Source organism: Eleutherodactylus coqui, chromosome 5, assembly GCF_035609145.1.
Source record: "Eleutherodactylus coqui strain aEleCoq1 chromosome 5, aEleCoq1.hap1, whole genome shotgun sequence".
NCBI lineage: Eukaryota > Metazoa > Chordata > Amphibia > Anura > Eleutherodactylidae > Eleutherodactylus > Eleutherodactylus coqui.
Genome location: NC_089841.1, coordinates 83,456,940 through 83,475,779, shown reverse-complemented (window position 1 = coordinate 83,475,779; position 18,840 = coordinate 83,456,940). Strand labels below are relative to the sequence as shown.

At 48.4% G+C, this 18,840-nt stretch overlaps 1 protein-coding gene across 4 annotated transcripts in view; it reads right to left on the bottom strand.

Moving 5' to 3' along the window:
* Nucleotides 1-18,612, bottom strand: part of KIF2A (kinesin family member 2A) — a 47,639-nt gene extending 29,027 nt beyond the window's left edge. For all 4 annotated transcript variants that reach the window (XM_066602782.1, XM_066602785.1, XM_066602783.1 and 1 more), the window contains exons 1-3: nucleotides 18,314-18,612; nucleotides 2,535-2,629; nucleotides 644-763 (exon numbers count right to left, since the gene is read on the bottom strand). In XM_066602782.1, the coding sequence (XP_066458879.1) occupies nucleotides 644-763; nucleotides 2,535-2,629; nucleotides 18,314-18,374 (276 nt within the window). In that variant the 5' untranslated portion in view covers nucleotides 18,375-18,612. The remainder of the gene's footprint in view (nucleotides 1-643; nucleotides 764-2,534; nucleotides 2,630-18,313) is intronic.
* Nucleotides 18,613-18,840: the final 228 nt, after the last annotated feature.

Genomic DNA, 18,840 nt, shown 5'->3' with positions numbered 1-18,840 from the left:
ACTGGACTAGACTCATCCAGTTGTTCAGTCTTAAGCATGCTTGAAAACTGAACGTCACATCGTTCAGTGTAAACAGAAGCCGTTCAGCACTGAACGGCCACTGTTTCCAGTGAATGGAGAGCGGGGAGAGAACGCTCCTCCAGCCACTTCACCTCCCTGCTGGCCGCGCTGTCAGCATCCTCGCTCCTGTGTAACAGCACGGGAGTATACACAGGGACGAGTGTCAGGCATCGTTTGTCTGGCACTCAAGTCGTGTAAAAGGGCCTTTAGTTAGTGCCTTTTTAAACGCAAGGCTGTGTAAAGATGTGATATATTTGCTGTGGATTCAGCACTGCTAATTCTCAGCAAACAGTACAATACACATCATGGGGCTCTAAAACTGCCATCCACATGTGGAAATATTTGTATTTTCTGGATTTTCTAATCTGCAGCATGCTCATTATGCATCCCCTTCAATGCACATAAGTGAATCCATAGCAAAATCTGAATTCAACATATGGAGATTTGTGGGGAGATCCGCAGTGGAAAAACTTCCAACATGTGTGGCCTTACCCTTAGTTTGGTAGAACTCGCTGAGGCTGGTGGCGGGTGAGTGAAACAGAATTTTAAAGGCAGGTATTTTACATTGTTGTATGCAACTAACCTTCACAATTTTGTTAACCTTTGTAGTTGGTGTAGGGGGAGGAGGCATATCATGGCTGGAATCTATTTCTTCATCAGGAGCCAGATCAGGATTAAGTGAGAATATACTTTCCAAATCAATCTTTAAGAGATAAAAAGTTTCACATTAACCATTGCATTACAGACACTGAACAGACAGAGTTTTGCTTTTTCCCTGTGGCATTTGTTTTGCACTTTCACCAAACATGCTGTAGCCACATATTAGTTTAATGTCTATCATGAAATATTAGATTGCCTAGAAAGGAAGGGGCAGATTTACCAAGACCTGTGCGTCGTATGTTGGTCTTCATGCAATGGAGTAAAAGGCGACTAACATTGAGAGGCACAGACAAAAAAAAAAAAAAAGGAAAGTACACAATTCCAAAACGGCTTGTTTTTTAACCCGCTATACCTCCCCCAAAACATGGAATATTCCCTGCTGACTTGTTCATTACTGCTCTATTTCCTCCGTCAACAGGATCTGTATCTAGTTTGCACACAGATGATGAACAGGATGTGAGTAACCACCGAGTTGTTGTAGGAAGTAACTTCATTGTGGAGGGAATCTAACCACAGCGAGGGGGATGCGAGAGGAGGTCACAGAGGTGGACAGCTAGTTATAGTGGACCAGAGATCTACAACATGCCGAGCACAGCGGATGGTGGGGGTTATGGTCACATGTATAGTACTGGTGCAGCAGGAATCTCTACCACTAACCCATCAGAAAAGTGTGCAAAACCCATAGAATTGAATGTAAGCTGCATTGTCACAATCAGCTGGGAGGTTACGTTGCATTAACTGCTTTTATAGAAAGTATGACCAGTTCACATGGGAAGAATGGGATTGCAGATTCTGCGATTGCCGTCCGTGGTAAAACGTGGGCATTGAAAGTCATGCATTTTCGCTTTTTAATTCACACTCGTTGATAAAAATTGCGTATTTTACGAGCGGAAGAAAAATCGCAGCATGCTCTATTTTGTCATGGAATCCGCACGGACGGCCTCCATTGATGTCAATTAAATCCGTCAAATGCGCAGCCCATGCGCAATTAATACTGCGTATGGGCTGCAGGTGCCCACTTCATCGCTAAGTGACCGCGCGGGAAATACAAATTAAAAAAAAAAAAAAACTGTCCTGTGCTTGACTGCCAGCGAGCCGCCACGGTCATTCCCAATACACTAATAGGTACGCAGGGTCGCCCACCAGGCTGACAACCAGAATCCACTGCAGGCCTCCCACTTACAGAATCCGGGCCACCCGTGTGAGCCTGGCCTTAGACGTCTTCACGGCCCCTCCAGAAGTCCGCCCTCACTTCCAAAGTAGTTACAGCAGGCCCCCCTCACTTCCAGCACGAAAAGCCTCCCTTCCTCAGCAAGTTGTCACAGCAAGGATTTTACTCCCCCATCCTATAGCATTGCATGCAATGATGGCAGTAACCTACATACGAGCAGCAATACCGCAAACAGAGACTGACGCAAGACAACCACATAGCACTGTCATAACAGGACAGCAATCAAGCCCTCAGTCTGCATGGCAGGAGCAGTCTGACCGTCTTATCAAGCAGAGATGGAGTCTGATGCATTGGGAAGCTAGTGGAAGAAAACCGTGGTCACCGGGTTATTTCCTACTTGCGAAGCCTACAAGGTTTTCCTGAAGCCCGATTAAATTTAGGCGTTCAAATGCACAAGTTTAGGATAGTGATCCCAATTTCCTGCCCTCCGGGCTGTATAATCTATTATGCATGCACAGCTACAGAAAATGAGTAGTAAAACCATTAAGAATCCCTCACACCAAAACATGGAGGAAAGTGCCCAAAAGAGAAAACCACTGCGTTACATCAGTAAAACATACTAACTGAAGAACACCAGCATTACCTCTTTTCCTTTCGTGTCCCCATTTTCAATCCACTCCACAGTGATACTCTCGCTGTCTTCATTCAAAGAGGTTACCATGGCCTGATGAATTCGACCTAAGAGAAGAACAGAGTATATAATAAAAAGCACATTAAAAACTAAGAGTTACTTCACCTTGTGCTACAGAGGTCCATAAAAAGATGTCAAACTCTGTAGATATTCCACAGTCTGATCTTATACCCATTTTCGATCACCCCTTAGGCCCAATGTCCACAGGCAGATTAGAATTGCGGAATCTGTGTGGGTCACCAGAGCGGAAGGTCCACAGTTCAAGCCGCCCATAGGGAAGCATGGGCATCCGCACTTGAATTTACACATGCGGATTTGTTTTCCAGATTCTTCATGCAGAAAGCAAATCGCAGCGTGCTCCATTTTAGTGCGGACAGCTTCCATTGACATTGCGGACGAGCCGCGGATTCCGAGGAAAAACAGGAGTTTGAAAAATAAAAATAAATGTACTGCGCATGTGCACCGGCCCGCACTTCCACACACATCTGAAGTACAGAAAAAGGAATCATAGAATGGTAGAGTTGGAAGGGACCTCCAGGGTCATCGGGTGCAACCCCCTGCTCAGTGTAGAATTCACTAAATCATCTCAGACAGATATTTGTCCAGCCTTTGTTTGAAGACTTCTATTGAAGGAAAACTTCCTACCTCCCGTGGCAACCTGTTCCACTCATTCATCACCCTCACTGTCTAATATCTCATCAGTCTCCCTGCTTTCAGTTTCCTCCCATTGCTTCTAGTCTATCCTTGTACAAATGAGAATAGGGCTGATCCCTCTGCACTGTGACAGCCCTTCAGATATTTGTAGACAGCTATTAAGTCTCCTCTCAGCCTTATTTTTTGCCAGCTAAACATTCCCAGATCCTTTAACCGTTCCTCATAGTACATGATTTGCAGACCGCTCACCATCACCAGGACACGTACGTGGGGCCCTCGGCCGAGGGCAAGGTCAATGTTGGATTCCGTTGTGGGCTCTGACCCGCCCATAGACATGAGGCCTTATTGTTTCCTCCATATACAAAATTGGTTACAAAATTCTGTAGGTGTCCTTGGAAACGGCAGCATATCTACAGTATTCTGTCACAATTCACTTTATAACAATACTGTAACACGTGAGCTCCCATAATGCATTGCTCCTTGGTAGCAGAAAGCCACTGGAATTCAAAATTTAGCTTTGGTTGTGCATGGAGGATTCTGAACTTTGGTTTAGAAAACACTTTGGGGCGAAAAAAAAAAATAGGTCAGTAAAACCACCACATGGGTGAAATCCCCCAAAAGGACCTGGTACTTTAGGGGTTAAAGGATATATAACCTCTCTACAGTACATACATCCTGCTAGTACAAGTAAATTTAACATGGGAGACTGTTCCATGCATTACAACCCCTGCTATTAGTAAAGCAGCTCTCCAAGTGGAGGACTCGGCATATCCGTGTATTCATTATATAGACTAACCATTGATTTCAATAGTCAAGCTGTAATGCTTCAAGTGAATACTAGTTGGCCATTTCCTTTGGCAACAACATCCTGGAGCGTGGAGAGAAGCAATCCTGTACTGCGGTTGTGGTTATAAGATAAACTTAGATTATCACATCCCAATCAAGTGTCCTATTAGCAAATATAGCCAGCTGATCCCCCATTCAGGAGCTCCTGTTACTCCTAAGAAACAAAGGACATCCACTTATTTCACCAGGTGCCTTTACACTGCTGTATTCCTTCTTACATTGCCATAGGCTCCCTACAGCAAGGGCACCCAGGATAAGCAGCAGTCTAATGGCTCCACATATTAGCCAGTGCTCTGGTACATTAGTCTTATTAAACCAAAAAGTATTACAGCCATAAATGCCATAGAAATGACAAACACGAGGCAAAACCATAACACAGATTCATGAGGCAAATAATGAATTGCTGGTCTGTGAGTGTCAGTGATCTAACAGGTTCTCTCCTGGCTAATTAGTATGTAGCATTATCACACCCAGCCCCTACGCTCCACATACAAGTACTTCCCTGTTCTCTCTTATGCATACTATGGGTGGTGAAAGGCAGATTTTTCTTCTTGAAGTTTATACAGGTGACGTAATGGTATAAAACATGTATTTATAGAAGTAATCAGGGCTGCATTGTTACAGGTGACCTGATTTTGCAAACATCAGATAGATTACAATTTACTAACAAAATTATGGTGAACCTTGTAAAAGTTGAAGCCAAACTGATGGCGTGCGATGTCTGGCTGCAGTACAAAGCTGCGACAAGATGTTCCCGAACTGCACTAGATGGAGATGTTATCGAGCGGATAATACGGGATTTAAAGTGCCATCATCGCTTCATCAATGTAGCTAAAACGCTAAATTAGCATGCCTTAATTGCTGACCTAAAAATAGGATGGAACTGCTACTTGCCTTCAGCTCCCAGAAGTCAGCCGTGCCGTTATGCTGATGGCACACGGGTCCCGTATGGTCATTTTTACCTAGATTTAGGCTCTGTGACAAGCCGACAAAATACATTTATGCATGGAAAGTGTGCCTGTGCTTGCAGATGACTTTCCAGAATAAGTTGCCACGCGAGTACAAGCCATAATACTATTGTGGGCTGTTAGCTGACTTGTAACCTGCATTTAGTACTAGTATTCCCTGAGCTGATGGGTGGAAACTAAGGGAGCGTTACAACTACCTTTTTTGTATCTGTTAGGCCAACTTCACAAGGAGCGAGCGCAACTTGGGGCCGTTAATCCGCCCCCCCCCCTCCCTCCATATCGCGCTCCTCACCATGTGAAAATCCCGTGGATGCCAGACGTTTTCATGGAAAACCAGCCTTGCATCACTTTGACAGCAGCATAGGATTGTGGAGTTCTCCCATTGCTTTCAATAGGGCCGGCATAATAGGAGAAAACCAATGTGACTCAATAAAGTAGTAAAGGGATCAATAAAACAAAAAGAAAGCGTTTAAAGTACTAAAAGAAGAAGGCGGAGAAGAAGCACTAAGAACCCATAAAGGAAAAAAATAAATTATGTAAAAAGCAGGAAAGATGGAGACAGAGAAACTTCTTGCCAAAGAGTAAAACTAACCCTATAAAATAGTAAGAAGATTAGTACTGGGAGTGCTGGCCCTTTAATAAATAATGTTGGAAAAATTGTAAAGGGTGACGAGGAGAAAGCAAATCTATTAGTTTATTTCTCCAGTGTATTCACACAGGTAAATGAAGAGTCAAATGAGATAGAGTGATAAAGTAAACGTAGGAAGAAGTGCAGAGGTGTCTTAGGCCGTCTGCAGAGGACCAGGTTCTAATTGCGGAATCCACGATCATCTCCCGCTCCGACGTTCCGCAGCATTCCGTTACAATTCAAACTCATGGAGCATCCGCATGTCCACTTACACGGGCGGACAGTGACTGCAATTTTCCGCTCTCAGAGGAAAAATATATATAGATCAGAGCATGCTCCATTTTCGTGCAAGCTCCACACAGATGGCTTTGATTGAAGTCAATGGAAGTCATCCGACCCGCAGCCATTCCGCAATTGACATTACAGAAAGGTTGCGGGACCGGCTTAATCACCTAGCGATGGTGCAAGAAAAAAAAAAACTGTACTGCGCATGTCCAACGGCTCGATGCTCGAACCATCCACAGTACAGAAGGCCGCCTACACACGACAAGAAATGACAGGTATGCGGGGTCACCGGTCAGGCACAGGATCAGATTCTGGTGCGGGATCCCGTTCGTGTGCAGCTGGCTTTAAAAAGATTAAAGTGGACAAATCACCAGGTCCTGATGGCATACAACCCCGGGTTTTATGGGAATAAAGTAATGTGATAGACAGACCTCAAGGAAAATAGCTGATAACTCCATATCAGCATGGGTTAATAAGGGGTCACTCCTGTCAAACCAACCTGATCAGCTTCTACGAGGAGGTAAGTTCTAGACTGGAACGGGGTGAGTCATTGGATCTTGAGTAGCTGGACTTTTCCAAAGCGTTTAATACTGGACAATACAGAGATCTCTCCCATCATTTATTATACTGTGACAGTAACATGAGGGCACCCTCTATGTCTAGAGGAAAAAAGGTTTCTACAGAACAAAGAAGGGGGTTCTTTACAGTAAGAGCAGTGAGACTATGGAACACTCTGCCTGTGGACGTGGTAATGGAGAGCTTACTAAAAGAGTACAAGAGGGGCCTGGATGCCTTTCTTGGGCGATACAATATTACGTTATAATCTCTGATTACTTAAAACGGTCGGTAATCCAGGGATTATTTCGATTGCCAGATTGGAGTCAGGTAGGATTTTTTTCCCCCTTAAATTGGGAAGATTGGCTTCTACCTCATTGGGGTTTTTTGCCTTTAGGCGTGTTCACACAAGCGCGATATAGACGCGTGAAAAGATCGCGGCTATACTGCACTAAAGTTCGGGTGAATTCCAGCTATTAGGTCTCAAGCTTAATTAGCTGTGAAATTGCCCGTTCACACGATCAGAGGTGCGTATTATCCAGCTCCCATAGGAGTCTATGGAAACTCCAGCACAGTTCGGACGAATGATAGGTCAGGTTTCATCTTTTCACGCAGCACAAACCTCAGATCCGAGCTTTGCAGTCGCATGTTCTATTTTTGTTAGATGCCAGTATTTTGCACCTATAACGCGCTAAAACCACGCTTGTGTGAAAGATGCCTTCCTCTGGATCAACACTGGGGACACTGGTGGGTGAATGGGCTGAACCAGATGAGCATGTGTCTTTTTTCAGCCCAATACTAATACTGTGTTACTAATTCTGATGTACAGCAGCTCATGCAAACAGGAAACACAAAGACTAAGGCCTCCTTCCCACGAACGGATTTCCGCCGCGTAATTCGCGGCGAAAATCCGCTGCGTTGCCCGCAGCTATTAGGTTCTATTGAACCTAATAGCACAATGCTCACGATGCGTAATTCCAGCGCGGAATTACGCACCGCGATTTCTCCCGTCCTCACCCGCAGCATGCTCTATTTTCTGCGGGTGAGGACGGGCTGTACGCACTGACGGCTTCCATTGCAGTCAATGGAAGCCGTCCGTTCACGCTATCTCCCGCTGCAACCAGCGGGAGATAGCGTGAAAAAACGCTTTCCCGCCCACCGCTGCGCGTCATATGACGCCAAATGACGCGGCCAGCCGCGTCACGTGACACGGCCGGCCGTGCACGTGACACGGCCGGGGACGCGGCGGTGGTGGGCGGTGACGCAGCGGTGGTGGGCGGGGAAGCGATTTCACGCTATCTCCCGCAGGTAAGTATAGGGGCTCTGGGGGGCGCCGTGACGGGCTTCACTGCGTAATATTACGCGGCGGACCACGTCACGCTCGTGGGAAGGAGGCCTAAGGCCTGATGTCCACTGGGTAAATGGAATTGCGGATTTCTCGGCGGATTTTGCCCATAGGGAATCATTGCCATCCGCGGTCCATTAAATTGATTTTTGCACCCGCGGATGGCATTTTAAAAGAATTGTGTTTTTCATGCGCGGGAGAGAAAAACGCGGCATGCTCCATTTGCCGTGGAATCCGCGCGGATCGGCAACATTGCTATCCCATTGATAGCAATGTGTGCGGATATCTGCATGCAAAAAAATGCCATTTAAAGCAAATCCGCGGCAGATTCTGCGCGGATTGTATTTTTTCAGTGGACATGAGGCCTAAGGCTGGGGTCGTATTCCTGGAGGAAATTTAGCAGTTTTGCCGCAGTGAAAAAACGCGAGATTTCCGCAGGATAAGTGCAGCTTCAAAACCCGCAGCACTTAGACGTGGGTTTTGGAGCGGCTTCACTGCATGCTTTTCCGTTGCGGCTGGCTCTCCCATAGAGAGAAGCGAGGCCGCAACGGAAAAAAAAATTGACACACTGCATCCCGGGAATCCACACCACAGCACCAGCTTTGCCGCGACGGATTGTCCGTCCCGTGTGGACGAGATTTTTGACAAATCTCGTCCCCATGGCTGGCCAAACGCGGGATTAGCGGCCGCAGGCGGATTTGCAGAAGCGAAATTCCGCTGGGAATTTCCGCGGCAAATCTGCCCTGTGTGAACCCAGCCTCAGGGCTCATTCACATGGGTATAAGCGCATTGTGATCACGTAAATATGCTGTGTATTTCTGCAACCAAAAATTGCTTATTTTGCCTGCTACTGCAGGATTTTGTGTGCGCAAATACACAAACGAGCCCAGTGATATGCGCTGCGTGCAATCACTGGCCTATTGTGGTGCGCAATACTCACTAAAACAGGGCATGCGGCATATTTTTTCACATAATCACACATTGCATGAAAAAAATAAGCTCATGTGAATCAACCCATTGAAATCAGTGGGTTCTATTCGCTACGTATTACCTGCGCTAAAATTGCACGCGTAAAACACGGTACAAATACGCTTGTGTGAATGAGCCAGAAAGTTCCCGCATGCATACGGCTCGTTGGCTTTAGCTCCGCCCACAGCTCCTACAACTTACTTGCATCAGCATCCGTCTTGCGTCGCTTTCATACGGCAGAGGAAATCATGTGAGATGCGTGCGATTTGAGACGCACGTATATGAACCCCATTCTTTTGAACGGGGTTATATACATGACAGATTTTTTCCGACAATCGCATCACGGTTTGGGAAAAATCGCGACATGCCCATTGCTTTCAATAGGTCTGGAAAACACAATGCATGGCGTCTTGTCAATAGTGAAACCTCGCATCGCTGTGCGATGTGTTCTCCGGCTCTACTAAACATAATGGGCGATGCATTCCGAGGGAACGCCCAGAGATAGAACATGCCGCGATTCCTTCCAGCACCGTGGGGCAAAAAAAAAATTGCTTATGTATATGACTCGGGAGCTGTGGACGGAAGCGAAAGGAAAATCGCGGCGCTTTGCCGAACGCCTGTGACGTCACATCCTCTGACAAAAATTCCAAGTGCAAAGTGTGCGGTTTCCCGTTACACGGATGACGTTATCAATCATGATCGCTCAATTGTGATGCTGGACCAATGCTTTCCTGGCCAACCTGCATTACTGGGTCATTACCTACTGATGGTAATGCTGGGCCACGATTGGCTCTTGGGATGGTGTAACTTCGGGTCCGTTTACACCTCACGACTATCGTTTTAACGAGCGAACGATGTCAGAGTTTATACGGGCAGATACGTCATTGGATCGTTCAAACGATAAGTCATTCGCATTCGCTGTATCACATGGCTATTGGAGCTGAATAAGTGAGCGAGCCGTCGATGAATCCGAGTCTTGCGTTAGATGAACAAACGAAAAGTAAGTGATTTATCGCTGGCTGCATCTGGACTGAACGATTTTTTGAATAATAATGGTTTCGTGTAAAAGAGCCTTTAATCCCAGAGGTGGTTGCAGTCTGCCAGTGTCTGATCACACATGTATCCACTGTATAGAGACAAAGCGATACATTACACGTCCGGCCGCGTCCCCCACATTACAAGGACCAGATAAGTAACACAGCGGCTCTGTTCTGTAAGTCATAAGCACAACCGGCGACAGGCACAGCATTAACCCTCCGAGTGCCGCCACACAACTCAGACTGAATGAGGGCTCGCTTAGTTACTGGGATGCATTATACTGAATATCAGGCCCTTCAGGGAAAACAGGAGTATCTGCTGGAGAAGTAGCCATACAGGTTGAAGTCAACTTGATGACATGGCAATTCCCAATAGAGGACAGCATTACTAGGCACTTATATTCATGGCAGAGCCACTGAGGGAGTAGTCTGACGTTATCAAACAGGGGACAAATTTCAACCAATCAGAAAAGGACTCCTCCCAAAACCAAACAGAACCGCCCATGAGGAATCAGCACTTTGAACACATCTGACAGAGCTGGCAGAGGAAAGAACAGAGCCTCTCATAGACCCAAAGCTAGATTCAGACTGGGCTGTGGAGTCACTAAGCAAAACTTCAGACTTCTGAATTTTCCCAGACTCCGACTCCATCATATATGACTCTCGGTTTTTAAGTGAAATATCTTCTGTATTAAAATGGTAACATCCGGCTTTCCATCACCATTATGATAATATAAATCACACTGCGTCCTAAATTCCACGTCCTAGTTATCAACGCTATTGATAAATAGGGGGTTAGAGCAATAAAACATACATTTATAGGACATTTCAAAACTTTCCTAAATTCCTATGAAAGGAAATTTGCAACAAATTTTGTATTTTAATATATAATATATATATAATATAATTTATAACCAGGACTTGGTATATTTCTGACTGCACCCCAAAATGGGACTCTGACTCCAACGACAGCCCAGGTTTCAGAGTCAGCAGTGGTAAAAAAAAAAATAACTGGAAGAGAAATGTACATGAGCCAGGGGTGAGGAGGCCCCAAAGATTAAAAGGAACCTGTCACCACCATAAATTAATAGTTACCGTGCTCACAGTGCAGGGCCCAATTCCGTAGTTTTTATACCTCCCTGCCTCTCCGTTCTTCCACCCGTAGAAGTCGGCACCAGCGGACTCTTCTCTGCGGGCTGTGCATGCACATACACACTATTCTCTATGGAAGTGCCCATACCCAGCCTGCAGAGAGGAGTCCACTGGCCCGACTACCACAGGTGGACAGCGTGGGAACAGGAGCCAGGCGAGTATAAAAACTACATCCCTGGACTCCTCGGGACCTGCCCTATGAGCACCGTAACTTAGTTTATGCTGCTCATAAGTGGTAACTAGAGATGAGCGAACATACTCGTTTCGAGTACTTACGCACCCGAGTACCGCCATTTTCGAGTACTTCAGTACTCGGGTGAAAAGATTCGGGGGGCACCGGGGGGCGGGGAGAGGCGTGGCGGTGCGGGGGGTAGCAGCGGGGAACAGGGGGGAGCCCTCTCTCTCTCCCCCCCACTCCCCACTGCTACCCCCCGTGCCGCCACGGCGCCCCCCGAATTTTTTCGCCCGAGTACGGAAGTACTCGGAAATCGCGGTATTCGGGCGAAAAAGGGGCGTGGCCGAGCACGTTCGCTCATCTCTAGTGGTAACAGGTTCCCTTTAAGTGGACATAAAAATAGTTTGTTGGTAGCACATCTCCTCGTGCAAATGGGTGTGCTGCCATAAAGGTACTTGTGGGTTATCTGTCACCACTTTTAAAATTAATTTAACAAATGTCTCACCAATACATATGCGCAAGTAAAAAAAAAAAAAAAAAACACTAAACTTTTTAATTCTCCAAAATATAAATATTTATAATATTATTCAGGTGGTATAAATAGCCTACATGGTGTGTGTATATGTTATACACACACACACACACTAAAGAAAACCCACAAGTCCCGCCAAAAATAATCAAATTGATCGTTTGAGAGTCAGTCTGTATCAACATACTGGCGCCAATTGTTTCATGTAAATGGAAGTGCCAAGTGACTTGCTAGAACATTGGTCTGCGCTTGTTAAAGGGGTATTCCGAAGACTGACCAGTAAAAGGGGAGTGTACAAGTCGTGATCATTAGATACTAATGGGGAACTAAGCAGGGGAAGCTCCGGGTTAAACCATTATGTTGTATAATGACATGTTATCACCCTATGCAGCATGAAGAATATCTTCTAGCACTCAATCTCCAGAATACCTCTTTAAGAGCAGGTTATCTGTTTGTGTAAATTGACCTTTACCCTTTGTGTCTCTGCTGTAGTCATTGGAGGACTTATATAGAAAATAATATCAGCCTCTCTAAAACCTCATTAAAGGGCTTTTCTAGGCACAAATTGGAAATACTGCAATCTAAGAGGTCCAGCTAAGTAGGGGCCCCTGCACCTTTTATCTGCCGCCCTGGTCCCTCCTCTTCGCCCCGTGCAGCCACCGATCTGCCGCTGGGTTTACCTGCATCACTTCCACAGTAAACACAACAGACGGTTACCTATAACTGCCAGCATGCATAGATCTGGTCCCCCAGTCAGCACAGTAGCTCCGCCCAGACCGATCCTGCAATTAAAGGGGTTGTCCCGCGGCAGCAAGTGGGTCTATACACTTCTGTATGGCCATATTAATGCACTTTGTAATATACATTGTGCATTAATTATGAGCCATACAGAAGTTATAAAATTTTTTTACTTACCTGCTCCGTTGCTGGCGTCCTCGTCTCCATGGTGCCGACTAATTTTCGCCCTCCGATGGCCAAATTAGCCGCGCTTGCGCAGTCCTGGTCTTCTGTTCTCTTCTATGGAGCCTTTCGTGCAGGATGCCGGCTCCGTGTAGCTCCGCCCCGTCACGTGCCGATTCCAGCCAATCAGGAGGCTGGAATCGGCAATGGACCGCACAGAAGAGCTGCGGTCCACGGAAGAAGAGGATTCCGGCGGCCATCTTCACAGGTAAGTATAGAAGTCACCGGAGCGCGGGGATTAAGGTAAGCGCTCCGGTAAGCTTTCTGTACGTCCCTGCATCGGGGTTGTCTCGCGCCGAAGGGGGGGGGGGTTGAAAAAAAAACAAAACCCGTTTCGGCGCGGGACAACCCCTTTAACCAGCACCACCCTGCCTCTCAATTTAGCCCCCTGTACCCACACGCATGTGGAACTTCTGCCAGCAGCGTACCTGGTTAGTTTCTTCTTCTCCTGTACTGCGAATGGCCCGCCCAACTCGCTGGACAGGCGCAGTACAGATTATTTTTTAAACTACTGCTTTTCTCACATAATCGCCTAGCAATGAAGCGGTATCCGCAACCTTTCTGCAATGTGATTGCGGAGGGGTCGTGGAGTCAATGGAAGCCGTCCACAAAGAATCTGCAAAAAAATGGAGCATGTTGCAATTTTTCCACCGCTTGCGGAAACCGCAATTGGTTTCCCCAAGCGTGCAGGAAGAATTGATTTCCAATAGCATGCTATGGGCGCTATTTGCTGTGGATCCACGGTGCGGACGCCCGCCGCGGATTCCTCAGCACATATCCGTCCGTGGGCAGGAGCCCTAAGAGTGTTAAGAGAAAGCTGCTGAAACCGACAGACAGGAGCTTCCGGCACTCTGAACTGCACATGAGCCATACAGCACAGTGCTTCTACCTGTCCTCCCATCATGCACTGCTCACAGGATGAGGAAGACTATGGATAGAGGAAGAAGCAGCAAATGCCAACAAGATGTCAGAGGAAGGGGAGATATTTTTGGGTGGAGGGTCACGTGACAAATAGAACAGGAAAAACGTAGCTAGACCGGCTACAGTGACTCTATTACAAAAAGACCTATTGTGATGATGGAGATTAGATTTTAAATGGTTGCTCTGTGCCCGAAATACCTGTGACTTTAGTGGAATATAGTTGTACACCGATGTAGAATATTGGTGGTGCTATACGAGCTTTAAGGAATCAGTATGGACATGAAATACAGTGTCTGTACAAGTTCCAATTTATGATGGTAAAGGAACTCTATCCAGATCCTGAATGCACTAAAGTGGATGAGGCCGAGCCGGGGGCAAGAAATCCAAAACTAGTGACCATTTCCATGCCAAAAACGACACCATTGCTGCAGATTTCTACACCAATTTTGGTGCAGATCGGCAGCTGAATTCATTCCTTCAAGTCAAATGGTGGAACTTTCGGCAGATCCACATCTAAAACTGCTTCAACTGCTGTGGATTTTGATGTGGTTTTTGATGCGGTTTTTGCAGCATAACATGTGGACTTTTGGTATGGATCCACACCTTGTGATCATATCCTGACAGTGATCGCGGCCAACCAGAGCTGTAAAGCGCCCCCATACACCGAGAGAAGGCCCACCTGTGGGTGACAGCCAGGAACTGGACGTCGGGCGAGTATAAAAACCTACATAGAGCTCCTCTGGATCTGCCCTATCAGCACTAGAGCTTAGTTTATGGTGGTGACAGGTTCTCTCTAAAGGATTCGACCAATCACAAACGGGAGATCTGTTCTTCTCGTCCAATCGGTGGATGTATTTACATAAGGCAGTTATTGGGTACGGGCTCTCATTGGGTGGATGATCATCCGGTGTGAATTGGCTTTTAGGGTGACTACCCACTACAGTTCTTATTCACTGCGAAATTCGCAGCGTTTTTTTTCCCGCAGGGGTCTATGGGACTTGTTAATGTTAAAATCGTGATCGCGCAAAATGGCAATTTACCGCGAAATTGCGATTTTGCGCGATCGTGATTTTAACAAGTCCCATAGACCCCTGGAGAGAAAAAATGCTGCGAATTTCACAGTGAATAAGATCTGTAGTGGGTAGTCACCCTAAAAGTTGTATTCCGGTCTTTATTTATAAACTATGCTCAAGATAGGAAAATGAAGCAAGTCCATCGTGGGTTAAACGCTTTCAGTCTCTATTAGATGATCCAGACAGGCAAACAAAGAAACAACGCCGAATGCACACGGGCGTATTTGCATTGCGGAATCCGGAGCGGGCGTCTGCTTGAGGGTTCCGCAGCGAATACTGCCCATGGACATGCCATTTCTATACGCTCGTGGAGGGAAAAAAATCGCAGCATGTTCTATTCCAGCGCAGATTTCACGCGGACGGCTTCCATTAAAGTCAATGGAAGTCTTCCGATCCGCGGCCCTTCCACAATCATCATTGCACAAAGGTCGCGGAATCCGCTACAACGCAGCATAATCTGTACTGTACAGGCCGCACATCCTCAATACGGATCCGGAGAGGTACACAGGGGTCACCGGCTGGACACAGGGTCGGATTTGGGCTGTGTGAATTTGGCCTTACATGTTTCAGGAAAGCGTGTTGCCCTTAATCATAGGTCTATGATTAAGGGTAACACGCTTGCCTGAAACATGTAGGACGGCGCAAGTCCTTTGTTTCTTTATGTCTGGATCATCTGATAAAGAGTGAAGGCTTTTAACGGTGATGGGCATCAGTTGTGGTTTCCAGCCGGTCCGTGGCAGCGTCTGCAGAGGAGCTGGTTGCTGGTTTGCATAAGCTCGGCATAGGTTATCAATAGTTGATCTGCCCCTCCAGATCCTGAGCAGTGCCCCCCAATAAAAGCCCAGATTATTCCTTTAATACCCAGAACCACCAATCAGATCAGTGTTCTCATTTTATAGCTGGCATCCTCATGGGCAGCTGCATTACGTTACAGACGAGGGCAGAAAGAATGAATGAATCAGACGACCAGAAACTTTTAAACTCGTCAATTGAGTTGTGCAATAAAAGTTCACCCGGTAGTCAGCAGACTTTACTGCCTTCTTATTAAGCGGTGTGTGCCCTATAATACATGACACCCTGACATACTGCAGGACACGGGCATCATCACCCAGCCAGCCCTGTGATTTGTGACCTCATATAATATAAATGACACATTGCCTAAGTGTAAAGAGCGTATAATGGCGGAGGACTATCGGTGATAACTTTCAGAGTGACAGACATTGTAACGTATGCAGCCGTGGCGTTACCCCCCTCAATCTGGCCATAGCAACAAGTCCTGGCACTTGTATGCAGTGCCACCGATAGGATGGTAGGAGAGGCGGACCAATCAGTAGGCAGGGCCGGGCATCCTGATGCAGTGCACTGCACACCCCGTGGAGGAGCAGCTCTGCTTCAGTCCCTTGTTGGGGAGGGGGATATGACCTCGGCCGGCAGCGTGGGGTCTAGTTACCGGTCTTGGCATTGTTCTTTCCAGGACGCCAGCTACAATCCCATTGAAGAAAAAAAAAAAAAGCCTACAGTATTAGCAGCAGGTCACGAAGGGGTTAACATGCAGTTCTGCACCCAAAAATCGGAGGCCCCGCCAGCAGAAGATAAACGTTCCGCCCGCCGCGCAGCGTTGTAACGTACGCAGCCAGTCGACTGACACAATTAAGTCATTCATTGTAGTGATCCCAGTTACTGTGGCAATGATAACCTAAAACATGCAGAGGAGGGGGACGTAATGTGTCACCGCAACGTGCTGCAACTGCAAATCCACCACTTGCACATACGGCAGGATGGATCCAACCAGGAGGGGAGGGGGGCGCACAAGCCGGTCCTTAAAGGGGCTGGTGTGACGGACGGCTTGCAGATTATACTGCAGCACAGACCGCGCGGGGTTAATAGTGATCATTAGGACGGGTCTCTACGGGCGCTGACTTGCATGTGCAACGACTGCGAAACGAGGCAGGAAAGAGGAAAAAAAAGGATGAATAATGTGGGTTAGACAAAGACGCCGCAATCCGGGGAGCAATGGGTTAACGAAAGCCGATCGCTGCGGCAACCAGGTGGAGCGTCTGTCAGCCGGTTGCTAGGAAGACAGACAACATACACCTCGCAGCTCACCCAGCGGTGACCCAACCTCTACTCATGCAGGCCCACATACCCACGGGCCGCGGCTGTCCCACCAGGGCAGTAATCTGTAGACTTGAGTCACCGACAGTTCCAGGCCAGAAATAAGAGGCTCCAGCCATCCCAAATATGAACCCTCATCACTGTGTTCCAGGACGTAGCACTCTACCATACCCTCACTCCTGCCAGGTGGGCACCCTGTGCCACGCAGCATGGGGTAATGGGTTCTCCGCACTCCGGTCAGATTCAGTGGCCATCCCGCAATACGGCATCTTAAGTAGTAATCTACAGTCCAAACTGGCCACCCCATGAATCACCAGTCGTAGGTCGGCCACCCCATCCCCCACCATACTGGGTAGCCATCCTGTGCCCTGACCACTCCACACTGTGAAATCTTAGGTAAGTACCCAGCTGCACCGCTGAACCCAAACCAGTCCTAGGTGGGCACCCTGTGGCATCTTAGATAAGTATCCCCGGCCAGTCCGAGGCGGACATCCCATGCTTTGGCCAATTCTAGAAGGGCGCCACAAGCAACTAACGTCACTTAATCTTTGGTGGGTATCCCCCGCCAGTCACTGGTAGCCCCCCTGGGCCCGGGCCATCTTATGCTGCGCACCTTAGGTAAGTATCACTGGCCCATCCAGGCGGACACCCAGCACCCAGCCGCTTAACTCTGTAGCACCTTAGGTAGGTATCCCCGACCGACACCGGGCATGCACCCCCTGGTTCCAGGACACCCTGCATCCCAGTCGCCACTCATTACAGCATCCTAGGTAGGTATCCCCGGCCCGTCCTCGGCAGACCACCTGCGGCATCTTAGGTAGGTATCCCCGGCCCGTCCTCAGCAGTCCCCCTGCGGCATCTTAGGTTGGTATCCCCGGGCAGACCTCGGCAGACCCCCTGCGGCATCTTAGGTAGGTATCCCCGGCCAGACCTCGGCAGACACCCTGCAGCATCTTAGGTAGGTATCCCCGGCCAGAACTCGGCAGACACCCCGTGGCATCTTAGGTAGGTATCCCCGGCAGACACCCTCCGACATCTTAGGTAGGTATCCCCGGCCCGTCCTCGGCAGACCCCCTGCGGCATCTTAGGTAGGTATCCCCGGCCCGTCCTCGGCAGACCCCCTGCGGCATCTTAGGTAGGTATCCCCGGCAGACACCCTCCGACATCTTAGGTAGGTATCCCTGGCCAATCCTCAGCTGCCACCCTGCGGCATCTTAGGTAGGTATCCCTGGCCAATCCTCAGCTGCCACCCTGTGCCCAGGCCATCCTACGTTGCAGCATCTCCGATGCCCCCCATGCTCAGCAGTACGCCCGCGGCCACCCCACAGTACCAGGTGGGCTCCCTGCACCCATGCCAGCCTCTCCTCGCCATCTGACAGCCTGTGTGAGCGCCGTCCCCAGCTGTCCCCGGTCTGTCCTCCCCCAGCATCCTCCTCAGTCCTGTCACATCCAGCGGCCGCCTCCCCGGGAGGCTCCAGCACAATGGCGGCCCCTGAGAATGAATGGGGATCTCACTCACCATCACTCCTCTTGATCTCCACATAGATCCCGATCTGGATCTTGCCGAAGCTCGCTGCCATGCCGCCGCCTCCTCCCCCTCCTCCTCGCCCCGGTGCCCTCTTCTGCGGCTGCCAGTTGCCCGCTCTCTCCCGCGCTCAGGGGGCACACACTGTTATTGTTTGAAAAAGGAGGACCGCTGACACCAAGCGATGCCGGGGAGACGGGAGGAGGAGGGAGGCCGGGGCTCAGAGGAGGTAGGTGCGGGCGGTGAGGCGCCTCTGCCGGTCACATTCACAGCCAGAGGAGGAGGAGACGTAACTGAAACCAGGAGAAACTGCAGTGCGCAGGCGCGGTGACGTCGCCACCAGAGCGGCTGGAAGGCCGCGCGTGCGCAGAAGGAAGTTCTGGTCCTGACTGGACTGTGGCGCGCATGGCCGTGGGCGCGCGTTACCCTCCGCAGAGGCGCCGCTCACACTTCTTGTTGAAACACAAGTTATATTGCAAAAAAAATAAAATAAAAATTAGTTTTTTATATAGTTTAATTTA